Genomic DNA, 27459 nt, shown 5'->3' with positions numbered 1-27459 from the left:
CGAAACTGTAATTATGTTTCTCTTTGAGGTTATTATTAGAGCGGTCTTTTTTGTTACAGGACCTACCTAGTACACTGCTTTAGGGATATTTTGTGATCAAACGCTCTAACACCTGTTTAAAAGGGCTTTTGGTGCTACTGATTTACGTAACTCGAAGAACCAGCTTTGAACAAGATTTATTTACAGTTCTCACACTTTTATTGGATTCGGGATGTTTCATCTATATATAGAACACAAAGATTGTTATTTCTTCAGCCCCTTTCAAGGGTTTATCCCGGAATCAGGATCTTCTCCAATACTTCAACCAAATAAATAGCCTTCCTTTGACAATGAGTGCTAACCCTGAAGGTCATGATGCCAGATCATTGATCCCTTTGATGTCAGATATTTTCTGTACTCTCCATCCCTAGAGATGCACTCTAATTTGCTGTAGCTTGGCTGGCTGGGGTTGGCTATCTCAGCACAGATCAGGGCAAGCTCTGCACAATTTAATGTTGTAGCATGTAATTCACTTGCACTTTACAGAATACTAGTGAGGCTCAGCATACATTTGGCAGTTTCATTAATAGATTTATCCAACTCCTGTGTTTTATACTGGAAGGAGAAAGCTGCCCAGCCATTGTTTCTGATTTGATATGCTCACATCTGCTGGGATAGTATTGACCTGAGCAATCATCTTTTAGAGGGAGCACTTTGTTGAAGAATCCATGTGGGAACTCTGCTTCATGTGTATCAAATAGAAATTCTGTTCACTCAAGCAGTATGCTTCTGCCTTTCATCTTTTTCTTTCATCAGCATCTCGTTATAGAATGACAAACCGCTGGTGTTGCTCCATTCAAACTAATGCAGTTGTAATGGTGTCTGTCCCTTCCTGTTTTGGCTCTTCCTTTGAGCACTTCAGTTTGTTCCACCCCTCTTGTCAAGTACAGTGAACATTTTCTGAATGAGATATTGTCATTTCCTTAGCTTCTACAGTAAGTGGCTTCTCAGCTTCAATTTCAACACCCCCATCTCAATTCACCATGTCCTCACACTTCAGTGTGAATTCTCCCTCAGTGTAAATTCAACAACCAATACTCACCACCAGTCCGCTGACCGTACCAACAGGCAAGAATACAAGCTTCTTTTCCCTCCTTCTTGGTTCTGATGACAGATCTTCAACTGGAAATGTTAACCCTGTTTCTCTTCCCATAGATGTAGCCTGACCTGTTAAGTATTTCCAGGATTTTTTGTTTTTATTTTAGATTTTCAGCACCTGCATTTTTTTTTATTTTCAGTGCTGTCAGGTAGTTGAGGATTAAGTGGATGAGGAGGCAGGGTGGTGTTAATTGCCAGAGATGAGGGAAGCCACGATCTTATTGAAATGCAGAACAGGTGTGAGGGGCTTTTGTGCTTTTATCTCACATGACCTCATTACTTCCATTGTCTCAATCACAGATAGGGCAATCTCCGATCACTTCTTTGTATCATTCCCATCACATTCCCCAATTTCCTTCCCAAAGCAACTTCCTTGAATGTGCATTCCTAGGAAATGTCTTTTTCCGTGACTTTCACCATTGCAGTCTCCTCTACATCGGTGAGACCTGACATAGATTGGTGGATCGCTTCATCTGCCGCAACAGCCGGGATCTCCCGGTGGCCAGCCATTTTAATTCCGCTTCCATTCCCACACTGACATGTCTCCCCATGGCCTCCTCTACTGCCAAATTGAGGCTAGATGCAGATTAGAGGAACAACACTTCATATTCCATTTTGGTAGTCTCTAACCTTTCGTCATCAACATCGATTTCTCTAACTTCCGATAACTACTCCCCTCTGTTCCCCTCCCCCTTTGTGTTCCTTTTCCGTCTACCCCATTACCCCCTCTCTTTCCCCTTCCCCACCCTCATGACCTGCCCATCACCCACACCTTCCTCCTGGTTCCCCACCTCCTTCCCTTTATTCCATGGTCTACTGAACTCTCCTATCAGATTCCATCTTCTTTAGCCCTTTGCCTCTTCCACCAATCACCTCCCAGCTTCTCACATCATTCCCACTTTGCCCCCTCCCCCACCTACCTACCTTCTCACTCTCATCTGGATTCACCTATTACCTGCCAGTTCGTGTCCCCCCCCACCCTTTTATTCTGGCTTCTGCCCTCTTTCTTTCCTGTCTTGATGAAGGGTCTAGGCCCAAAACGTCAACTGTTTATTTCCCTCCATAGATGCTGCCTGACCTGCTGAGTTCCTCCAGCATTTTGTGTGTGTTGCTCACAGATCAGAAGATTTCCAGCATTTGCAGTCTCTCTTGTGTTTACATTGTCTTTGGCTTTCCTTTTATTCTGACACATTGCAGCTGCCAATCTACACAACCACATCCATGCCTCCAGTTGGGATGTCCTAGTCCCCACGGAAGCCATTACTCTCTCTCTCTCTCAGCATAGCTGCTACCACACTGTCAACGTTAACCCTCCTCCTTTAAGTCTCGGAGATGCACATACAATGGAAACCTAGTTGTTGTTTGACTAGTCCATGAGGATCCTCAGGGAACTTTCCTAAAAAAACTGGGCAAGGTTTACACTTGTCATATCCAAATCCATTGCTTTAGTTGATACTGAGTTTATTCCAACCAATGTTATTCTATACTTCATGGGAAGTAATTTGGTATAACTAATTGCTTGCTAGGCCATTTTGGAGGGCAGTTAAGAACTAACCACTCTGTTGTGGGCCTTATGTTCCATATAAACCAGATCGGACACAATGGTAGCATATTTCCTTCCTTTAGGACATTAACAAACAAGATAGGTTTTGGAAAGATCTGGTAATTTCATGATCACCATTACTCATCCATAGCTGCTATTGTGGTATTTGAACTCAGATCGTTAGTACAGGCAGTTTGAATGACTAGGCTTGTAACATCACTGCTCTATTTTTATTCCCAATCTGGGAACTGAACTAAGGGAAGCAAAGTCACATTACGAGGGGGAAAGTAATAGGAAACGATGATGGAGTTTGTGCATATTTAAACACTGGTACGGATCTGTTGAACTGAATGATCTGATTCTGTGCTGTGAATATGGGGTGAGTTTATATATTTCCTTCAAAGAAGAATATATCATGGCTAAATGAAAAACATTAAATAAAAGGTCATATGATGATTTTAGGCTTTAGTTTATCTCAGAGGCTGATAACATATTGTGGGATGTGTGAGGTCAATCAAAGGAAGGATAATATTTCGCTTTTCCTCTCTCTATTGTAGAGCTGCAAACGTTTCAGGTCTGGCACATCGTGTTTTTAGTCTCTGTCTCAGAGATGGTGGTTGCTGGGGAAACTGTTCCACCTTTAGTCCCCTGAATTATTCGATAACTATAGCATAGTTCGGTGCTGGTTTTACCTGCACCCACGAAGTTTTTGGATTAGTAGCTTCTCATAGGCTAACTCTTTTCTATGACTAAATTATTTAAATGTGTTTCCAATCTCTCCACCAATCCATAAGCAGCTTCCAGAGTCTTTCCTCGGAGAAAAGGCCGGCCTTCCCTCTCGAGTTTCTGTGAGCAGAAGACTGTATTGAGAATATTTCTGTAGTAGGTTTGTCTGAGCATTATTTAATGTCTTATTTGGTTATATCATGTTAAAGTGTTATTGAAGTATTTCAAGAAACTTGGCGGAGCTACAGTAAATTATCTTTTTTTTGTTTTAAAACAGATTTCTTTTACTGAACTATGGCAGCCAAAGGCGTGGTAAGTTTAATCAGAATTTAGTCGTCAGAAATAGCAGCCTGGGTAGTGCTGGTCTGTAGTGATTCATCAGCTGTTGGTAGGCGTAGTGTTGCTACACGTTGCTCTTTTACTACGTTCAACTGTTTCACCTAATTCCCAGAAAAAAATTACTATAATATTACAGACAAATGCAGCCGCTATTGACGTTCCTAATTGAAAGCAACCATTACTACTTCCACTTGAGTGGAAGATGCTAATAGAGTGTCATCATTTTTATATTATTAAGTTAAGCTTGCAAAGCAAGGTTCTTTTAAAAATGTTATAGAAAACGACTTGCATGATGTCAAGATGCAGTGATAAGAGTCATCTGGTTATTTCCCTTTCAACGGAATAATTATGCTAACACAATAAAAACGTGTTGAGTATAACCTTAATTGTTTGTTGCGTATGGGCAGGATCTGTATTTGATTTTGTTTTAACTAAATCTTGTAGAAACTAAGTGACACAGGCTCCATAATTAGCCTTTCACCCCACACCACTGTTGCTGCCAAACTAGTTTATTCTCCTTGCACTCTGTCCTAGCAGTATGTTTGCTGACGAATTGGGGGCAAAGTATTAGCAGGGCTTTGTATAAAGAAACCTTTAGCAAATGGCCTGGTATAAAACAGTGGGAAGCCTGTGGTTGGGCCACTGCCCAAAATACTTCAGAATAAAATATCTAAGGATATTTTCCCACTGTTGTCTCCCCCAACATTGGGGGAGGGAAAACTGGTGATTTTATTGAAAATTCAGTTTAGGTGTTAAGGTTTTTTTTGGTCAATGACCTTCCACTCTTTAAGTTTTCAATAATACTGTCAGTGGCAGGATATGCCTAACTGTTTCTGCTTTTGCCTTTCAGTATAAGGGCAGTAAATGGTGCAGTCAGATGAATTAGGATAAGATCAAGAATGTATTCATGCCTCTATCTTTACCCACACCATGGATTTTCTTTGCTTCAGATGTTTACATAGTAACTGAGATCTAGCTTAATCAAAATGCTGAGGTCTGAAATAGAAGTAGGAAATGCTCGATGTGTCATGAAACGCGTGGAATTGCTGCATTTTTAGCAAATGACTTGAAAGCAACAATTAATGTTTCCCCAAATGCTATTTAACTTAATAGCTCCAGCACACTTCCCAGGCAGTTTGCAACTAGAGAGCTGTGGATTTTGTTCATATTGCTTTTAATCAAAGCTGCCTGATAACTGTAAACCCAAATGTGGATTGAATTATTTAATTGCAAGCTGGTAAAAATACATTTTTCTATAAAATGTGGAGAAAGCCTGATTTATGGTGCTAATATTTTTAGACTTTAGAAATGTTTATGGACAATGAGCTACAAATCCACTAATTCCAGCACTCCTAACTGGGAGTAATCATCAAATATCAAGAACAATCTTTTATTTTCCAAAGTGTGAAGCTGAACCTCTAGAATTGTTGCTTGTTGTGTGAATTCTCTGGAGTCTGCCATTTAACTACACAATGTCCAAGGTTCTTGGGTCAGTGAGCTTGCTTGATGATTTCTGCTGCTGGGAGAATAGTAATCAAAAAAACTTTGTTTAATGAATGTACTCAGGCCAGAGTAATGCAGACACTTTAAGAGTAGCAAGTAGTTGTGATCTGGACTGTATGTCAAAACTTCAGGCAGATTCAATAATGACTTTCAAAAAGAAATTGGGAGATTTACTTGTATACATTCAATCTACAGGAGCAAGAAATAGTTGGTTATCTCTGTCATAGGGTAGACTTGGGGATGGTGTACCAAGGTCCTAACATCTGTCAAACTGGAGACGGGCTATGCAGTGTATTGTGTACAAGCTGATTGCCTGAAATATTTTTTATCTTTGAGGGTGGTGACTTTAGAAGCTCAAGTGGTTGGTAAGTAGTCTGTCATATTTGGATTGTTGAGTTATATTGGCACTATTTGTCCTATGGGATCTTGTAGCAATTATCTCTTCAGAATAACAAGAGAAAGCAAGCTGGGGATCTGCTTGATTTGTCCCCAGAGTGTGGATGGCTCCAGGATGACTTGTGTACTGAGGAGAGAAGTGTTCAGTCTTGTTTAGTGATCTGTGTGTGCACAAAGTCTGACTTGAATCATAGTGGGTTTTGCAGCTAATGAAGTACTAGTACATGGGAGCTTGTCATAACCTGCCAGAGGCATGGTCTCCAGGGGCTCTGCTCTGGATACCAGCAGCCCTGGTGTCCACATCTCAACCTGAACCTCTGGCTGCAGCCTCCAATTAGTGTGGAATCCCTGCTCTCACTTTAGAGCCCAAATTGACATGCACAGCAAGGTCCTACAAAAATGGGCAGAAGGGTTGCATAACTGAGTGAGGGTTGGGTCACTTTAGCTGTCTTCCTGGAAAGATGTGACTGCTTGATTTTAAAGAGTAAATGTGCTTCATGAGTGCAAGGTTGAATGGATGAGGTGGTATGAGTTAGTGTAATGGGCAAGTATTAAATGACTAACTTCTGTAAGGTATGGTCTAATCTACAATGGACCAAACCGTGGTTTGATCCAATATAGGAGCATAGTATGGAGACAAATGACTGCAGATGCTGGAATTGGGAGCAAAAGTAACTGCTGGAAGAGCTCTGGCTCCATCCTGCTCATCATTCTTGCACCCACCTATTGCCTACCAACCAATCTCCCTCTTCCCTCTCACTACCTCTGTCTATTGGCTATCTTCCCTCAACATTGTCCTGCTACAGGGTCTTGACCTGAAAGGTAAAACATCCCTTTGCCTCCACAAATGCCACTCAGCTCAGAGTTCTTCCAGCAGTTTTGTTTTTTTTTGCTCTAGGAGCACTGTCTTTGTTGGTGAGCTGCTGTGCTGATGAAGATCATGGAGTCTGAATTCATCTTGATTGAGAAGGTATCAAGTTTGAACAGTTTTGGCCGTATGATCCGGGATGGAGGTGATGGCTAGAAAACAGTTTGTAGCCAAAATGATGGTCTTAGTTTTCACAACATTGGGGATTTTATTTTACTTGAAGCAGTAACATCAATAGATTACTTAGGAAAGGGTTGACTTGATTTTTTTTAAGTGCCTTTTGCAGCTAACGAAGTACTAGTACCTGGGAGCTTGTCATAACCTGCCAGAGGCACAGTCTCCGGGCGTTCTGCTCTGGATACCTTCAGCCCTTGGCGTCCACATCTCAACCCGAACCTCTGGCTGCAGCCTCCAATTAGTGCGGAATCCCTGCTCTCAATTCGGAGCCCAAATTGACAGCCCAAGGTCCCACAAAATGCACAAAACAAAACTTTTAAACGGGTCTGTTCGGTGCAGCAATGGGATTAAAGTGGTAAAAGTACAACTTTTAATCGGTATATTGTTTGACTGTAGTAAATGGGCGCGGGGCTTGAGCTGCTGCCTTGTGACTGGGAGCAGGAACTGCTGCATTGGACTGAATCACATGCACAAGGCAGCGGAGAGTCTGTCCGCTCGCCGCATGGGCGTGGCGGAAGTCGGCAGTGACAGCGTTGATCCTACGGCGACTCTCGCCGGTCTGCAGGGTGGGGAGGGCTTGTGTTATCCCGGCCTCCTGCACCGTGCCCTGCCCGTTCCCCGTGCCCTGCCGTCAGTGGCTTCGGTGCAAGTGTCTACTGAAACTCCAAAACGAACCTCTTTAATGGCCAGGCGCGCCCCCGTTGACTGCGCGCTCACCATCGTCTGTCTCTCCGCCCTGCTGCTCGACTGCAGCGGCATCGGGACCTGCCATGGGTGCTGAAGCTCAGGCAGAACAAGTCGTGAGCGACCCCCACGACGGAGTCTTCACTCCGGCCACGGACCGTCAGTGACCTCCAGCTCCAATATTCGGAGTGGTACAGCACGTTAACGGGCCCTTTGGCCCAACTCATCCATGCTGATTAACGTGCCTGTCTGAGCTAGTTCTGTTTGCTTGCATTTGGCCCGTATCCCTGTAAACATTTCCTAACCACGTACCAGTCTAAACGTTGTATTTGTACCTGGCAGCTCATTCCATAAACCCACCACCCTTGCATTCACATACTGACCTCTGCCTGGATAGCAGCTGCCGACTAGTAAACATGTTTCAATGCAATCAGCTCCCCAGACTGGGACTCGCATGATTTCACTTTGACACTTGGATAATTAATTAGTACCTGAAAGTTGTTGGATGGAATGCTTCATAGACTCTGCTGAACACTCTTGGGTCTGGATGTTGCAGATGGCACACTGCACAAACATTAGAAAACGCTACCCATTCACAATAACAAGTTAATGCACATCACAGTGTCCAAAATGGGGAGATGAAGCACTTGGTACACTTTACCAACCAACATGTGTTTAATATTTGCATGCACCCTTCAATTATAGTACAGGGGCTGTTATCAGAAATAAATGGGTGTGTGTGATTCCTGTTAATGTTTTGGATCAATCACCCTTCCTTGGAATTCTTGAAGGGTCATTGACCCAAAACATTAATTGGTTTCTCTTTCCACAGATGCTGCTTAATCAACTGAGCTCTTGCAGCATCTGCAGTTTTATTTTCCCATTTGTTTTTGTTATTCCTGCTTGGTTAAGCCAGTGACCTCAAATAGGACTTTAGAACTTTTGGCGTCAATTTAAAGATGCTTCTCAGGCAGCACAGCAGTTCTTCCACATAGTGGAAGAGTTTGAATGTGGGTTCTAAGGTGCTGTATCCATAAGCCTGGGATCTTTGATCCTGTGATTTACCCTATGATGCAACCTTCTAACATCTGTGACTGCCTTCATCTATGACAGCTGACAGGTCCATAGGGACACTGTATGTAGTGTAACATTGACTTGATTTTTAATGCCATGTTGAAATATTTTAGACCTGTTTGCTTTATTACCACTATGAAGGCTGTACTCTGGGTGTGGAGTAATTCCAAATACACATTGTGCACATGAACCCCAGAATTATTAATCAGCCCCCTCTTCTTTCCTTTCTCTCCCCCCCCCAAACTTTTGCTGTGATGTCTTTGAGATAGAACTTGTTTTGATTCTCCACTAATGAGTGTCTTTGACTTGAAACATTGACTCTATTTCTCTTCCCACAGATGCAGCCTGACCTGTGTAGTTCCAGCATTTTGTATTTTTGTAAAACCCTTGAGTTAATAAATGTCTTTAGGACTAAGTTTTGAGCTGGAGTAAAATTTAAAACAAAACAAAGGCTTGCCATTTGGAGTCTTGCCCAAATGTCTGTTATTCGGGTAGGTTCACAAGTGTAACAGGCTGTTTTGATGTTGGTTGCTGATTGGAAAGGAGTAGGGCCAGCTTGTGTTCTATCTTCACTAATATCCAAACATAGGGTACTGGATAGAGAAGCTGATTTTGTAACCATCAATGTTATACTTACCCTTGCATCACCTTTTGGGAGCAGTAAATATCTTGCATGTTAAGGATTACATCTGGGAACTTTGTGCGGTATTACGCCTCGGGTTACCGAATAGACAAAGTGCTGAGGTGGTATTGGAGACTTTGTGCTTTGACCTGTGTTGTGGTGTTCTTTTCAGAATCACTTTACTTTAAGATGCAACATTTTAATAGTTGGTCTGTTTTTAGGGAAGGACCAGAGGCACAATCCATGATTTTCCAGATTTTGATGCCAATCAAGATGCTGAGACACTTCACAAGGCCATGAAGGGATTTGGTAAAGAAACAATGTGTTATTTATGATGCTTTATTTGTGTACAGTGAACTAGTGTCATGAGATGTTGTTTGGCTCAGAGCCTGTGTTTAAGCTCCACACGCTGCATCTTGCCCTGTTGATAAGATCTATTCTGTGTTATCCCACTTGTTAATTTGCCCATCAGTGCACCTTCTATATTTATAGAAATATACTGAGCCTTGAACTTGCTAATCTCTGGGTAATAATTCCCCTCCTGAATTCCTTATTTTTATTATGTTGTTCAAAACCATAGATTAAAATGCAAGAACTTTCTAACTGAATAGTTTGGTTTTGAGGGGAAGGTAGAGCAGTTTTTTAAAAAAATTGCCCAAGTTGCATTTAGTATGTAATGAGCCTTCAGCTTTGTTTGAATGGCTAAGACCAATTGGATCTTCTGCTAATCTGTTCAGAGTTAGATATTATACCAATATCTTTCCTGTTTAGCTTGATGTCTCATTAAACAGCTATGGGTAGACACTTTCACAAATGGATTCCAGGTGGAAATTGCCCAATAAATATTACATCCAAGAGTGGAATAGGAAAGCTCTTTTGCATCTTTAGCAATTGCTTCAGGGACACTCATCTAATACTTTCAACGTTAAAGGTGGGTGTTCAAGTGCCTCAAAGGAAACCTGTTGACTTGCATACTATGGAACATTTGCACTCCAAGCGAGAGTTGGTATTGGAAAATGAAACAAGCCAGCATCTATTGACAACAGAGCATAGGTGTAGTCAAGCCAGGTGCTAGTTAAAGCTCCTCTGCTCAAGTCTGAATAACACCTCCACAATAAGGTTACACTTTCTTTATAACAGTAATTCTTGAGTGGCTCAAAAGGCACTCATTGTATGTAAATGCACATAAAGTTTGGGCAATTAATTCTAGAGTGATTGTTCAGTACAAATTGCAAGTGCATCTTAAAACACTTGTACTTGTTGGCAGGAACTGATGAAGATGTCATATTGGACCTACTGACACAGAGAAGTAATGCCCAGCGGCAGCAAATTATTCGTGGCTATAAAACTGTGGTTGGGAAGGTAAACTATAATCAACCACTGTTTCATAACTCTCTGTATGTACTGACACTAACTTGTAATCCTTGGTGCAGAGGAAATTCCATGGAGGTGAACATTACAACAGATACAACTGGTCAGCTGTTTAATGAAATGGTTGCATGCAAACATTTTAATTTTTGGATGGCTGACTATAGATTTTTAATTTGGTACTGTAACTATTTTAAAGCCTGACTAATAAACTCAAGTGCATTGACATTGTCGAATCTTAATTCAGCAGAAGAATTTACCATGGGCAATGCATCAAAGGAATGTAAATTAGAGGTACAGTAGGAATACAAATGGGTAAACGACCTGATTAATCAGCAAATTTTATTTTTAAAAGTGTGTATTTCTTAAAGGAAAGAATTAAGCCTGAGATGACAATGATCAGAAAAATCAAATTGCAGATGCTGAGCGAGTTTGAAATGCAAACATAGCTGGAAATGCTTGGGTAGCATCTGTGGATGGAAATAGTTAACATTTCTGGTCTGAGACTCCTCTTCAGAACTGGGAAATAGCAAAAAAAAATTCAGTGGCAAAGAAAGTAAGGAGGTATGGATGGAATGGTGGGAATGAGGGGTAACTGGAATAGCAGTTGAAAGCATATTATGCTGCTGTCTGTGATTCATTAATGGCAATGCAGTGGGACATGTATAATCTGCTCTGCTGTACACTTTTTAAAAAAAAAAAAGTGAGCACAAAGACAGTTCTGATAGTGCTACCTGAAGTTAGAATCTCATTTTAGTCCTTAAGACTGCAGTGTGCCTAGATAGATGACATGTTTAGCAAGCTTGCATTGGACTTTGTTACAGTACAGGTGGTCAGTGAGATGGAGAATTAAAAGGCAACTCTAAATTTGGGTGTCACTCCAACAAATCTGAACGTGGGTGCTCGACAAAGTAATCGCACAATTTGCATTTGGTTTCTCCATTGTTGATAACCACATTGTGACCACTGAATTCAGTACATTAGATTTGGGAGAAATGCGAATGAATCACTGCTATACCTAGAAGTCATTCCATCCCTGGATAATGGCAAGAGAAGAGCTGTTGCATCTCCTGTGATTTATGTAGGAGAGTGCTATGAGATGGGGTGGTATGTGGGGACAGAGTGGACTGGAGAGTCGTGAAGGGAGCAATTATTCTTTCAAAGTACTGAAGGGGAATGCATGTCTGGTGATGGAATCTTGTTGGAGCTGGCAGAAATTGCAAAAGGGAATCCATTGAAAGTGGAGACTGGTGAGATGGAAGGCAAGGACCTGTGGAACAATGATTAAACCATTGTACCATGTGCATTTTGGATTGTCATTTTCTAAGGATTATGGAGGCACTGGAGTTTATGCATGTTCACAATTGTTGGAAAAGCTGAATGGGATGGGTTTAGAAAGGAGAGGTGACTTTTTTGATGCTTCAATTTAAAATGTCTTTGAATGGCAGAACCAGGCACTGTTGATCTAAAGGGAATTCTGCAGAAACTTCTCAGAAGTGTGAATATAAATGCCATCACAGAATGGTTGAGGTAACGAATTATAGATTTTTTGAGGACGATCAATACATGGCGTTGGAGGCTTGCATTGTGCTTGGGTGAAGGACTGGCCTGTCTCCTTTGTAGACAAGGCAGTTGACATTTCAGTAAATGACAGCTGCAGCCTAGCATGTCACCTGAAAGAATGGAATAAAAGTTTGTGAAGCTGGTTCTGAAATGAGTGAACATGTGCTGCTTTAAAGAATGTTCTCTCTTCCCCATAGTTTTGAAAGAATACAGCTGAATGTAATTGAGTTCTTTACAAGACTTTACAAAGGCATACAAGGCACAATATTTGCAGTTTAAAATTTTCCAAACATTAGTGGAAGTAAAACTTGCAGGGTTGTAAGTAGAATTAGAACTTTATCTTTGTACAGTTGTGTTTTTGTTCTAAAGCATTGGCTTGGATCTTTCAAAGTGCCCTGAATACAAGACTTGAAGTAAGAAGTTTGGTATTTCTAGTAAGCCCCATCCTAACTTCTATCCCCACGTCCATCCTGCCAAACTATCACCACTGCAGCTGAGGCCCAGGATGCAACCAAGTTGGAAATGCACCTTTTTTTTTAAGTTTAAATGCACACCACCTTGGGTGAGGACAATGGAATCCTAGGGGACTAATGCACTGGGTGATGGGATGGTAAGGTGGCCCACTGGAGGTAGGGAAAATTGAGGCTACCAGCACTGTGCTCCAAGTTCCCCTTCAGTTCTCAGATTGAAGTATTGCACCTGGAATGATCTCATCCTCCAACTCTGACATAAACTGCATCATGCACTGATTGCTTGCAGAAGTCCCTTGCAAAATTTTCAGTGACATGAAATCTCGTGGAAATAGTGGTTGTCGTGCTTAGCTGGGGGAGGTGGAAATTCAGTTAATGCTTTTGTAGTTCAGTAGAAGAGAAGGAGCACCAAAAGTACTACATTTTTACAACCTTCTGAAGGTAAAATGGAATATAACTGGATGAGAAAATCTGAATTGGATTGTTTGCAGTGTTTTATGTCATTAGGTCAGAGGTATTACGGTTGTCATTACCACAGTACTAATCTATCCTATTTACTCTATAGGACCTGGTTGATGATCTGAAGTCTGAACTATCAGGGAAGTTTGAGTCACTGATTGTTGCTCTCATGCTCCCTCCCGATCACTATGATGCCAAGGAATTGCATGATGCCTTGAAGGTAATTGGAATTTTACTTCTGTTTTCAATTAGCCAAGTACGTCCTGTTCACACAAACTGGAACCCACCCAATGCAGCTAATCTTCTGACTTCTGTTCTCCATCAACAACAAGTGATGGAAGGTGGTGTTGACTTTGCTGTCAAGTGCCACTTGCCCAGCAAAACCCAGTTTTGGTTTTGCCAGGATCACTCTGCACCACACCTAATCACAGCCTTGGTCTGAACTCTAAAAGCTGAATTGGTGAGGTGAGAATGACTGCCCTCAACATCAGGCCAGTGTCTGACCAAGTGTGGCAGTGAGGAGCACTGGTGAAACTGAAGCTTGTGGGCATCCAGGGGCAAACACTCCCAACAGGTAGTGTTGCCTTGCAGAGGTTGTGTTTGGTGGATTTCTATCATCCCAACCCCAGGACAAGAATTCCTTGGGGCAATACTCTAGGCCCAAACACCTTCATTTGCTTCAACGACCTTTCTTCAGTCCCCAGATCAGAAGAGGATGTTTTATGAAGTCTTGATGGGCTAGATGCAGGGAGTATGCTCCCTTCAGGTTGAGAATTCTAGAAATGGGGACAGTTTTGGAATAAGGGTGGGTCATTGAAGAGGGATTTAATAAGATCTTTTACTGTTCTGAAAGTTTGGTGAGGAAATATGGAGAAGTGCCAATGGTTGCGATAAAGTCATTGCACAGAAATGGGCCCTTCAGCCCACTGTTCCATTCACACTAATCCCATCTACCAGCCCAGTCTGTAGTTTTCCATGCCTTGATAATTCAGGTGCTCATCTAGATACTAAAATGTGGTGGTACCTGTCTTGACTACCTCAGGCATTGTGTTCCAGAATGCAACCATTCTATGTTTTGGGTGGGGGGGGGGGGGGGGGGGGGGGGGGGGGGTGGAATTCCTCTGCCTATTGTAGCCAACCTATCTAGACCCCTCAACTTTGACCAGGATTTTGCCTGGGATGGAACTATACAGTATCCTCTGTAGCCCCTCCAGACTGAGATTAATTGAGCCCTTGTCAAAAGCTGACACATGCATTGACCCACTTTCTCATTTTTAACCCCTACCCCATATGTAAGAGGGTGGCGATGTCTGCAGACTATTGGCATTAACAGGATTTTCAAAATAGGGCAATGCAAGAGCTGAGGTTTCAAACCTCCAAGGCAGATAGTAACCATGGGTAATGGAAACCAAGCAGTACCCCAGTGAGGTTTATGCCTTTAACATCTGGTCTGAAATACAATCCCAATTTGTGTATTGATGCTAACAATGTGGAGAATGGGTATTTGGGAGTGTCCCAATTTGTATTTCCAGTGTAAAACTATGTACATTTGTGTGGGGTGAATGCATGATTTGCTATATTTTGTCTCAGACTAGAGTATAACTTCTTAATTGAATTTTGCTTTCCTCAACAGGGTGCTGGGACATCTGAGGATGTCCTGATTGAAATCTTAGCATCTCGCAGAAATGCACAAATTCGGCAGATTGTGGCAGCTTATAAAGAAGGTATGCTAATACTTATTGTCCAAACACTATGGGTACTGGAAGCTATAAATGAAATCTAATCAACTGTGAAAATGTATCTATCATCTAAAAAGCAACATCTTTCATCAAAGATTCCCACCATCCAGGCCAAGTTATCTTATTGCAGCTGCCGTCAGGCAGGAGGTACAGAAGCCTGAAGTCCCACACCACCAGGTTCAAGAACGGCTACTTCCCTTCAACCATTCAGTTCTTGAACCAACTGGCAAAACCCTAACTACTACAGTTTAGCAACACTATGATCACTTTGCACTAAAATAGACTTTTGTTCTAATTGTGTTCTTTCTTGCTAAAATTGTGTATAATTTTTTTCTTGTGAATGCTGCTATATGATGCTTTGTGCCTGTGATGCTGCTGGCAGTAAGCTTTTTTCATTGCACCTGTGTATATGTGTATTTTTTTATTCCACCTGTGCATATGACAATATTTTGACTTTAATCTTCTGGTACTCTTTTGGTTAAGAGAAGATGTGAGTACAGGAGAAGTGACTAAATGTCTGAAGTAATACTGAGATGCGTGTTTTTTTTTTTGCATTCAGAATGAATGCCAATATTTTGCATCATAAATCTTGTAGCAAAATCCCAGGTTTGATTCCTGCTTCTGCCATAAGCTGGTTGATCATGGCCTTTGATATACCAGTCTCAGCACTCCTACCTGAAAACTCCTACTTTGAATCCTGGATGACTGACTGCTACAGTCTTGTCATGAATCATGATGTAACATGACAAGGTACAGAAGTTTGTTTTTGTTTTTGGCACTAGAATAACTACTATTCTCTTGGGTTCTGCAAAATAATTACCTTGTGTCTGTTGCCCCTCAAGGTGACTGACTGACTTGCCCTTGAGTATTTGAGCTGTAGTGACTTTGTACCCAGAAGTTGTACTGGAATAAGGACTGCAAATTTCCTTGACAGTAGTTATTGGCTTGAGCTGTCTCTTGTTATAGCTTTTTACTCCCACCTTCCTTCTCCCAGCCCATTCCAAGCAGAAATGCTTGCTGGTTGATGTTAAACTTGCCCATTTAATTAGTTTCAATTTCTCTCTTCCTATTTAATTTTAATTCGTTTGAATATTTACTCCACAACTTTCATGTTCCTATCTTCCCATCGGAGCAAGAGGCCAGTTTCTGATAGTCTATCTCATTGTTTACTTTGAGATTTTTATTAGTTACATGTACATCAAAACACAGTGAAATGCATCTTTTGCATAATGTTCTGGGGGGCAGCCTGCAAGTGTTGCCACACTTCTGGCGCCAACATAGCGTGCCCACAATGTCCTAACATGTATGTCTTTGGAATGTGGGAGGAAACCGGACCACCCATAGGAAACCCATGCAGACACGGGGAGAACGTACAAACTCCTTACAGACAGTGGCCAGAATTGAACCCAGGTTGCTGGTGCTGTAATAGCATTGCACTAACCACTACACCAGGCTGCCTTCCACCTGATTTCACTTTACTACATCCATGCACTACTCTTTCCCCTTGTGAATTTCCATCCAATGATAACTTTAACTTTTAACACTCAGAATCTGCTTCTAGTAAATTCCAGCCTCTGTCATTTTTTGGACAAATACCTAATTTGCTTTCATTTAAGCCAACAGCCTACCTAGAATACATGTCAGTAATCGCCTTGCATGCAAAACAAAAAACCTGGGTGCTGTGCTTAATAAAACAGCAGTAAAAACCCACATTTGAGATAATTACTTGTCAGTTTGGTAACTTTTGAGGATTTTCATAACTTTATCTTTTTTTTCCTCTAGACTTTGAATCAGATTTGGAGGAGGATATCACCTCTGACACATCAGGCTACTTTCAACGAGTTCTGGTTTCCCTAGTTCAGGTATTAACTTTTTTTAGTTCATGTTGAATCCCTGAGTAGTTAATCTTCCTACAGTTTTTGTAAGGAGTTGCTATATCTTCTGCACAGTTAACAGCATCAAGTTTAACTATTAAGAAAATGTGTTTAATTTAATCCAAGTGGCAAATTTGACCTTGACATCACAAAGGTCCATTCACTTTGTATATGAAAAGCTGTAAATGCTCAAGAGATCAGTAAAGAAGCAGTTAACATTTTGGGTCAGAGACAAAGGCTTCCAACAAGGGCCTTCAACATGAAAGATTAACATCTGTGGAAGGAGTTACTGACCTGGGTATAAACAGCATCTGCAGAACCTTTGATTTGGCATTAATTTTATGTTTCTAGGAGGTGCCTTGGAGCACCTTGAACTTCAAAACCTTCAAGTATTTGCAAGGTATCATTTCACGAGTTGTATATTCTTTAGCTGGAATGGTTTTGATGTGAGTAAAGCTTTAATTTTCCCTTTACTCATTTATGACAGTGGAAAGATGCTGCTTTAAGACCTCTGCTTTGCCTTGGATTGAGGGTTCTACAGAAAGCCAGTTTATGCTGAGATTCTAGCATCTGTAGTCTCCAGTTTGTGCTGATCCTGTCAAGTCTGAGTCAGGGGCACTATAGTTGTGCTGGTGTAGTGAACTACAGTTGTGGTGCAGAACCATTGCAAAGGTAGATGGTTTGGTCTGCCTTGTGCTCATCATTCCCTAGTCCTTGGCCCTCCTGGATCTGCAAGCCCATCTGTTTGTACTTTGCTGGGCCCAAATACAGATCCAGGTCCATATCCTAGCTCTGTACTGATGGAGCATGGGCCTGATTAGGTGGGGTGGGGGCAGTGGTCAGTGAATGAAGGAGCAAGAAATGAGTCTAACTACATGGATTTACCACTTAAACGTTGCTCATGATCCTGCAGAATTGATCTGGATTGTGAGTCTGGCTATCGCTGCAAAAATTGTGTACCACAGAAGTAAAGATCAACTTGTGTTAGTCTAGGAAATTCTTGTTAAGTGCTCTTTGGGTTCTCTACCTATAGGATCATCTGCATAGTTTGGATCTTTTGTGCAAAAGTGAGCTTGGTAATGTCTGTCTGAGCTATTCTTCTCTCCCACCACTATACTGTCCATCTCTCCCAGCCCCCACTCCTGCCAGTAGTTGAGGTCCAGTTTGGAAGTTAGTATTGTTTGGGTGCTCTATCCTTGCAGAGATTATACAGCCTAAGAGTTGACAGTGACTGCATCCTGATTATCTTCTTCCACCCCCATTGCAATAATCATGTCCTTTCACTCACCTAGTGTGGAAGGTTACCAAAACATTATTTTTGCATCGTAAAGATATGCAAGTCTTATTAAATATCTCCCTCAGTTTAGAGGTCTTTACCATGAAGCATCAGTGCTGCCTATGGAATGGGAGCTGTTATGTGTAACACTGGACCCTAAGAGAAAGTTACTTACCTGTATCTTGGTCGTCTTGCCCAGTAATCCTAGAATCAATGGGTCATCGGCTAAATCCATTTTCTGCCCTTTTAGTTTCTAGTTGTCATTAATGCCACTAATTCCTATTTTAAATAAGCAAAGCAAGAGGGTTAAATATATGCTTTTTGTTTTAAAACTTTAGGGTAACAGAGATGACGCTGAAGCTGATCGATCTCAAGCAGAAGAGGATGCAAAGGTGAGGAGTGACAATTGCAGAGACCCAGCTTGCTTCCTATTGCAGTCTCCTGTCTTTAACAGTACAACACGAGCTTTTGCCTAAAAATCCTAGCAGGTCTGGGCAGGAACATGTAGACAGTGTGGTCCTTGAAGAGACAACAGTAACTGTTTTTTGTGTGGGTATGTGGTGCATTGAAAAGGGCAGTTCTCATGGGGATTTGTTAAATTGTAGTCAGTTAGATAATACTTTAAAATACCAGTTAGTCTTTAATTTGTGTTGAGCAGGATTTCTTAGTGATAAAGCAACTTAACTATTCTGTAAAATTGAAGAAATAATTTTCATAAAAATTGAATTATTCTACTTGCTCAAACCTGCTAGATTTGTGGAGTTTAATTATTTTGGGCCCTGGGCATCACATGAGAAGGCTAGAATTTATTGCTCATCCTTGATTACCCTTAAAATCTTCTAGAATGGCTGCTGTTTTTTTTTGCTATTCAGTAGTGAGTTCCAGGATTTGCATTAGTGATGATGGAATGGCAGTATATTTTCAAGCTATGCTGTTGCATGTCTTGAGAGAAAAACCTGCAGGTGGTGTTATCCCTAAGCATCTGCTGCCCCTTTTTCTCTTGGTGATGGAGGCCATTGGTTTGGGAGGTACTGTCAGAGTAGTTTGAGTAACTGCAGTACATTTTGTAGATACATGTACTGCAGTTGCTGTGTTCCAGTGGTGTGGATGATAAATGTGTTAGGAACTGAGTCATAGAAAGCATCTTTTTTTGGATGCATCATGGCTTGGTATGGCAACTGCTCTGCCTGAGACTGCAAGAAACTCAGCGCATGGAAACCAGCCTCCCCAACATGGACTCTTATGCTGGCCGCTTTACTGAGGCAGCATGAAGTGTAGACAAGGACCCCACCCACCATGGACGTTCTCTTCCTCTCCCATTGGGCAGAAGATACAAAAGCCTGAAAGCACATACCACCAGGCTCAAGAACAGCTTCTATCCCACTGTCACAAGACTCTTGAATGGTTCCCAAATATGATAAGATGAACTCTTGACCTCACGATCTACCTTGTTATGACCTTGCACCTCATTGTCTACCTGCACTGCACTTTCTCTGTAGCCGTGACACTTTATTCTGCATTGTTATTGTTTTATCTTGTACTACCTTAATGCACTGTGTAATAAATTGATCTGTATGAACAGTATGCAAGACAAGCTTTTCATTGTACCTCGGTATATGTGACAATATTCCAATTTGCTGTAGGATACCAATCCTTTGACCTGCTCTTGTAGCTGTTTGTAGCTGGTCCAGTTGTTTTTGGTCATGGTGACACACCATCCAGAAGGTTACTGATGGTGGGGTCTTGGCATTGGAAATGTCATTGCATGTCAAGAAAAGGGGTGGGAAGTCATTGGTTGGCACTTGAGGCACAAATTTCTGGCCACTTGTCAGCATTCGGGCATGGGTTGATTGGGTCTTGCTTTATGCAAGCATGGGCTGCTTTATTTACTGAGGAGCTGTAAATAGAATTGGATATCACACTGTCATCAATGAACATTCCTGCTTCTGACCTTGTGGTGGAAGATTATTGATCAAGTGGAAGGTGCTTGTAGGACTTGCTCCTGATGAACATCTGCAGTGATGTTCTGGGAATGGGATGATTAATCTCTGCCCATCTTCCTTTGAAGTGAAAGTTCAACCATTGAACTTTCTTCTTGTTGCCCATTGACTTCATTTGTTCAGCTACTGCCTTCATGTCAAGGGATTAATGGTCTGGATCTGAACATTAGATAAATGGAACAGCAGGAAGAGTTTTCCAGAGATGGCCTCCCCATCCAGACTAAATGGCAGCTTGGATGTTAACACTTAATCACCCAAACTAAACCTGCAAGCCATATTTCTAGACACCCCCTGGCTGTGAAAATGCCCCAGATAAAGTGCATTTGGTGTGTTTTTTAAAGAACCTCTGTGGGCTTGGATGGTACATCCCTTTGTCCCCCAAATCCCTAGCATGTAGGGCAATAAGTCACCCCAAACTAAGCTACTGAGAGCACAACCTTTTCTTTCAAAAGGATGTGCTCTTGGCTAATGTTTAGAGAACTTGGGCACAGATTTTAATGTACCATATCAATGTATCTGCCCATCCCTAATGTTTTACATGTATATTTCACCATATTTGAAATGGTTAACTCAATGACATATTGGTGACATTTTAGTCCTTTCAATTGTATTGACCTGAAGCTGGGAGGGATGCTACATTCATGGGAAAATGTTAAAACTAAAATTGTCACAGACACCTGAAATGTAAGAGCTTTGAGCGGTTTCTCACTTGTATGAGAGCAGTAATTGTCTTGCTGGGTGATTCATTACTTGAGATGAAACTGTTCTTTTCTTTTTAAGGCTCTTTATGAAGCTGGCGAAAATGCCTGGGGTACAGATGAAGAAAAGTTCATTGCCATTCTCTGTTCCAGGAGCATCCCTCATTTGTTAGCAGGTAACATTAACCAATATTTCTTGCAAAGATTGAATCTGTTCCCTATTGTAAATCGGATATTTCGGAGGGCAGATGCTTGTTGTTCTGTCATTTTTGCATCCTATCTGCAAATGCAGTTGCAACTTGAGTAACACTAACTTTAAAATGAATAATTTGGATGAAATTCACTACTTACAGTTAAAGTGATTTTACAACTTATTGAACTTTTGAAGAATGCTAATCTCTAGTTTTAAAATCTAGCCTACATTTAAACTTTCTGCTCTTTTATTTAATTCCTTCCATATAGTATTTGATGAGTACCGGAAGATAAATGACATTGATCTTGAAGACAGCATTGCAAGTGAATGTTCAGGAAATCTCCAAAGTGTTATGTTGGCCATTGGTAAGGCTTCCACTGTTTCTGTCTGAAGGATGTAGAGAGAGACAAGGAAGGTGAATAGTCTACTAGTTGCAGTTTTGGTGGTCTATTTGCAATCAGCAGTGAAGCAATTGTTCTTACCACCAAACTAGTTTTCCACTACTGACCTTGAGAGCTCTCATGGGAATCTAGTGATCTGCAGCAGGGCTGTGATTTTACCAGTGCCTTTTGTCAGTATCGGTTCTAGGGATCCATGGAATCTACTAATTCTCACTAAGGTGACCTGAGTAGCAATTGGACTTCTTGGCAAAAGCACAATTTGTAATTATTGGTGACAGGCTCATGATTAATATAGAAGCTAAAATATTACATTGTTTTTAAAACAAATTATCGTTTGTATGTGTCTGGAAAGTGGATTGTCATGGCAGTTGTAAGCTACACAATTGCCAGGAAAAATAAAATAACAAATTATGTTGTGCTGTTCATATTTTCCACTGAATGTTCCTGCAAGTGTGCTTTCACTGCACAAGTAGTATCTGTTTCTAAGACTTGGAGGAACCTTCCTGAGCAAGACACAGGCCAGGATGGAGTTCCTGATTTGAGCAAGGTATTTTTACTTGTTCTTCAACCCCAAAGCACCCACTTTTAAGAGTTTAATTCCCCTCGCCACAGCCAGTGATTTGCCTTTGGCAAGCACATTAAGGAATGTCCTAGCAATTGTTCCACATGCCAGCTGTGGATGCTGAGGAAATACTTGGTTACAGGCTTTCTAAAATCTGAAATTGCTAAGCAATTAATGACTTGGCACTTAAACTTTTTGCAGCATAGGTTCTTCATGATATTGATGGCTTTATTCATTTGGAGAAACACATTATGTATCAATTTGAGATTCAATTGACATTATTTCAGACCAGGGAATTCCCTACCCCCTTTGCCAAGCCCCAGTGTTTGTCATTTAAAGGCTCTGTAGCTCCTGATCATTATGCTGGTTGATGCTTTAAACCACAACCAGGCAAGAGCTAGTGTGGGTAGCTGTGGGATGAGCTGTTCTGCAGGCCTGCAATACTCAACCCTTCCACAAGGCTGAGCAGGCCGAGTGGCAACTAGGCATGGCACTGCCTTGCCCTGGCAATCTGCTGTTAAAGTTACTTCCATTGTCTCTCTGACTATCAAACATAAAATATTCTGTATCTTAGTGGCATTGAATCTGTTTAATGCATTTTTAAAACAACATATAAATTAACCTGAACTTTAAAATGAACATTGGCAAGCCCATGGCTGGTGAAAAGCTAGGGCAACTGGCCACATTGCTCAGTACACTTTTGAAATGGCTGTGTTCAGTGAGATTGACTGTGACGGCATCTGACCTAGAGCGGTTTTTTCTTCCACTATTGCTGTGCAGATGTGGGTCAAGAACTTACTGAGCATTGAGCACCAGTTCCATAGGGAACTATTGCCTACATTGGAGCTTGATTTGCCCCAATACTTTATTGTAATTTGCAGAAACCTTGTGTAATAATTGAATGTAGTTGCTTCCCCCACCCCACTACAACAGTGACTAACAAATTGATTGCATGAGATCTTGGCCTGGGGTTGTGAACATGTGGATGTACTTTCAATCCAGTTTTATTTTCTCTACTTTTATTCCACACTAAATTCTGCAAATACCTGCATTGTTAGCAATAATCTCAATGTTTTGACACCAATTACTTTGTTTTGCTGTCACTTTGCAATAGAGGTTTTATTTCATAAATCACTTTTTCCTTAGTCAAATGCGTGAAGAACATACCAGCCTATTTTGCAGAGAAACTTTACAATGCTATGAAGGTATGGTATATTTGTTATATCCACCCCTTTGCTAAGTGGCATCCTGCTCTGAAGCTTGCCTTCCTGTTAGGCATCCTTTCAACTCCTTTTCACACTGCAAATGTTTCTCTGGGCTTTCTGTCATGACTCGCTCCTAGCTGCTTAAACAGTGCTCAAAGCATTCTAGAAGTATGGGTCTGCAACTGCCTAAGGAGTGCAACGCCACCAAATTTCAACACGCTTGGTGGCTGAGGTCCCACTGTGTAAAATATCCCAACTTGCATCTTTCACCAGCTCTGAACTATATTAGCTTTTGCTTCAATAACACTTGTCCCTTGCCATGCTTCAGCACCCATTACCCTCTGAATTTTGATACTCCAATTTTCCTTCTGTGTAAACTCTGGAATTTATAATGTTTTACTGTTTTACAAGATCTGTATAAATGCTGATGTAGTCACTATTTGCAAGATAAATCTGTTTTTGTATTTTCCTTTTGTTTTCCTCATTGTACTTATCACTTGAGCTGTCTTCAGAAGTTTAAATAAAGTCATCTTTGGAGTTAAGGTTCTGGTCAGAACAGTGCCAGAAATCCCAACCTATTGACAGCAGTGTAAAGGTGTGGAGGCTTTGATCTTACTTATCAGGTATCAATAATGTAGGCATTCTTAATTGAGCATGTACCTGGTCAGATGCTTTATAGGTGGGATCACATTTGGCAGGATGGCTCCTTTTGACTACATGATGTCCCTTGGTGTAGGTTTTGGGGTGGGGTGGTGGAGTGATTAAGTGAGTTATTCCAAATATTAGCCTCCGAGGATGTGATTTTTGTCTTTCAACAGGGGGCTGGCACAGATGACAATACCTTGATGAGAATTATGGTGTCTCGCTCTGAAATTGATCTGGTGGATATCAAAGCTGCTTACAAAGCCAACTATAATGAGTCTCTCCACTCTACAATTGTGGTATGTTACTGATATTTCCTTTTGAGGCTTGACAGGAAAATTTAATGAAATTTCACTTCCTGTCCAATTTTGGATGGATATGCTCTTCAGCACTCTTGCACTTGAAATCAAATGTAATTCCATTGATCTGGTGTAACTTGTGCAGTACACTAGCTTAACCTCCTTGGACAGCATCATTTTTAAAAAAAAATGTATCAGTGTGAACTTGCATAAAGGCATTACAATTAATTGAATAAGTGTAACTAAATTGGTTGTCTGCGATGTCAATGTAAAGGTTGTTTAATACCTCAGACAATTTCATGGCTAAGTGTGCAGATGTTCATTTGGGATGTGTGTGAAGGGGAGGGAATGCAGAAAGATAGATTTCATATGGTTTTTACACAAAGCACAAACCTTGAAGGTAGAAGTAACTTAAAAGATTGAACAACTTTTACTTAAGATTCCAGGTTAAGTTGGGAAATAAAGATTAGCTTCATTATTTGAACTTACTAGGGTAGGTATGAGGCATCACTGAGAGATCTTCATACCTGCCAGAAACCTGTCTGCACTATGCCAGCACACTGGAATTATTTTGCATTTCAAATTGTGCATGACTACCAGCTTTTGTACAGGAACTTATTTAATGATATATGTGCACACTTTAAAGACCTGGCTTCTGGAAATGTGAAGACTGTTGGATTAAACAATGATGTATCTCATGACTTGCTAGTGAATGTGAAGACTAACAAAAGCACAGATGTGAAGTAATCCATTGTGTGCACCATACTCAGCAGAAGCAAGGTAATGGAGCAGGAAATTAATAAACTACAATTATTATTTTTACCTCCACAGGGAGATACAAGTGGAGACTATAAAGATGCTCTTGTGAAGATCTGTGCTGGAGATGACTGAAGATTTCCTTGCAGCTAGAGAATGGACCACACATTTTGACTATCGAATGTTTGGTGGTCATATCTTTCTATATAGCTTAAGCAACAATCTTGCTTTGCATAACTACAATATTAGATATTTCCAGTAAACAAGACCAGGCTCTCAATTACAATACTGAGGATGGTTTTGCATGCATTTGTAAAATCTTAAAGCACATATTTAAATTGTTCACAAAGATTCAGATAATGTTTCCACCCCCACTAATTCATTTTGATAGAATTGTTTTGTGTAACTTGTATTTTCCACAACCAGTACCAGCTTTACAAAACATACCTTGAAACCATGCTTGTTCAGATAATAAATTTAAATTATGAATTGATGCATCTCCAAATGAAATTTGATTTTATTACAAATGCTACTGACCATATTAAGTGGATTATGTTCATAGATGCCATTTGGTTTGGCAATGATTCATGAGGCAACCTTGGCTTCATATATTCTCTTCTACACTACCCTTGTCCTACATCGGTGATTTACAGAATATAATCAATAACACTACAATGCATCTAACATGAAATGGCTTCAATCCTCACTGCATTTTGCTCAACATAGACTTCAGCAGAAGACATTGTCAATACAGAATTGATAGCAATGTGGGCCTCTGCTTGCTAAACCTCAAGCCACTCATGGAGATGTAATGACAATTGAGTCTGCCAATTTTCTAAAATCCAAACTGGTGGTAAAATGATTCCAGTGTAGATTTCTTGCTCTGCCAAAGGAGACTGCACATGGGGAGCAATTTTTATTACCAAGAATATCAAGGAATTCCATATAGCTGAGCTGTCCCCCAGCTTTTTGGGGCTGGAAGCCAGTTTGAACCCAACAATTGGAACCCATCTGGTTTAATTCTCCACTGAAGTAATGAGCAAGATTTTAATTTAAAACATTCCACCTTTTCTTGCAGAGTGAGTTTAAAATTACTCTTTCCATTCCTTGAACATTTCTAGGGCAAAATATTAAAAGTAGATTGGTATTTAAAACATAGTATTTATTATATAAGAGGCTTGTACATTTTCATGTCCACTGAGCCCTAGTCACTGCTACAATGCAGAACATCCTGATGGAATAATTTGACTCCTGGTTATGGGTTTAATTAATGGTAATGGAGAAACTGGAAGTAACATACTAAAGATTAAGGTAACAATTTTGAGAATACTTCTGTGGCAATTGGTGGTTTCATTTTTGTATGTTGCTTTTAATTTCTCCCAGATGGTTAAGTGTGATTTGGTTGTATTGCACATTGTCAGAAAGTAGTTATTCTGTGACTCTAAAATATGCTAATCAATCCCTTTTTAATGTTACTATCAAAGAAAAATAAAGAATTCCACCCTGGAGTTAACACTCATTCTCTGCTTCATGTTATTTTTCTGTCCTGTGGGTTTCACCCAGTTATTTTAGCATGTTGTGATCAAATCCTTTCAATTTTTAAACCAAGAGATGTCAAGGTTGTGTGTACAGCATTCCATTGGTAGGTTTTGTCTTCAGTCTGCTGTGCATCTTGAATGTAGACGAAGTGTAATAGGTTGGTTACCCCAAGCTTCTGTCTGGGAAAGGTGTGGCTGAGGAATGTGGGGAACCAAGGTCTGAAGCTGAAATGCAGTGAGGGACATTGGGGAGGTGTCAAACTTGCCTCTTGTCTAAAAGAAAGATAATGGAGCACCAAAATACCAAGAAGCCTGAGTAGCAGAAAATTGGGTCTATTTATTCTGACAATATTTGGGAAAGGAATGGACTGAGATTTATGAACATAAGCAATGGGATCAAAAGTGAGCTATTTGGTCCTTGGATCCAGCTCTGCAGTTTATCAGATCACCTCTGAGCTACCTCAACATTTTCCTGTATGCTTTCCCTACATCTGTTCCTATCCAGAAATTTTTAACAAATAAAGATCAGCTTATGAATGAGCTTCTACAGCCATACAGGGTTGAGATTTAGCACCTTGCATAAAGAAAAGTTGCTATCGCAGTCATAAATGGTCTATATCCTATTCTGAGATGGTGATCCCTGTTTCTAGACTCAACTAGGGCAAATATCCTTTCTGCTTTGGTTTGTTTAGCCCTGTTTTATTAAATTGGAAGTTTCAGTAAGACCTCTTATTCATTCTTCTAAACTACAGAGAATTCAGGCCTTCCTATTCACTCTTCAGGCAAACCTGGTATGCCCGGAAATAAGTCTAGTGCGTCTTCACTGCACTCCCTATATGGCAAGGGCACACAAACTATACTTGGAATGGTACATAATGCGTTCTCAACAAGGCCCTGTATACTGTACTATGCCTTCCTTAATTCTGTGTTTGTGTCCTCTTTAACACAGCAATTTTTTCCTATGTTATTCTGCATCTGCCATATTGCCCACTCTACTTGCTATATTCCCTTGAAACCCCTTCATCCTTTGCTCTTAATTCCACCTGGATTTGCATCATCAGCAAACTTGGAATCTTGACATAAACAGAAACTGCTATACTAACTCAGCCAGTCTAGGAATCATGATGTCGATCTTCTCATCCGGGTAGTTTTGCCTTCCTAGGTCTAGGGAATGAGGGTTTCTTTAGTGATTTGTATTTAATTAAATGAAATGGTTTAATTTGCTAACCAATGGTTAGGATGCCCTCTGGCTGCAGTGTTTTTATTACCAAGAATCCAGACAAGTGCAGAAACACAGCAATAATTAGGTCCACAAGTACCAATGAGTGTTCTCAACAATCTCATAAT

The 27459-nt window shown here is 40.8% G+C and overlaps 1 protein-coding gene across 3 annotated transcripts; it reads left to right on the top strand.

The window, feature by feature from the left end:
* Positions 1–3460: 3460 nt before the first annotated feature.
* On the top strand, positions 3461–26093 carry LOC127584738 (annexin A5-like). 3 transcript variants are annotated; one of them, XM_052041654.1, is made up of 13 exons: positions 3461–3562; positions 3684–3718; positions 9291–9378; positions 10337–10431; positions 13036–13149; positions 14563–14653; positions 16451–16530; positions 18157–18210; positions 20599–20692; positions 20979–21074; positions 22819–22877; positions 23696–23818; positions 24650–26093. In XM_052041654.1, exons 2-13 carry the CDS (start codon positions 3701–3703, stop codon positions 24707–24709), a joined length of 972 nt encoding a protein of 323 aa, XP_051897614.1. In that variant the 5' UTR covers positions 3461–3562; positions 3684–3700; the 3' UTR covers positions 24710–26093. The 3 variants fall into 3 exon arrangements, with proteins under 3 accessions (XP_051897614.1, XP_051897613.1, XP_051897612.1); XM_052041653.1 differs by having other exon boundaries at positions 3461–3566; XM_052041652.1 differs by lacking the exons at positions 3461–3562; positions 3684–3718 and adding an exon at positions 6571–6614.
* Positions 26094–27459: the final 1366 nt, after the last annotated feature.

Source organism: Pristis pectinata, chromosome 30, assembly GCF_009764475.1.
Source record: "Pristis pectinata isolate sPriPec2 chromosome 30, sPriPec2.1.pri, whole genome shotgun sequence".
NCBI lineage: Eukaryota > Metazoa > Chordata > Chondrichthyes > Rhinopristiformes > Pristidae > Pristis > Pristis pectinata.
The sequence above is the reverse complement of the archived record's forward strand: the minus strand, read 5'-3'. Positions and strand labels throughout refer to the sequence as shown.

Bases quoted from the DNA above. Each gene is read 5' to 3' on its own strand.
- LOC127584738 (XM_052041652.1), top strand. From the start codon at position 6,576: ATGAAGATCATGGAGTCTGAATTCATCTTGATTGAGAAG. The intron at 13,150-14,562 runs GTAATTGGAATT...TTTCCTCAACAG, and splicing joins AATTGCATGATGCCTTGAAG to GGTGCTGGGACATCTGAGGA. The intron at 18,211-20,598 runs GTGAGGAGTGAC...TTTCTTTTTAAG, and splicing joins AAGCAGAAGAGGATGCAAAG to GCTCTTTATGAAGCTGGCGA.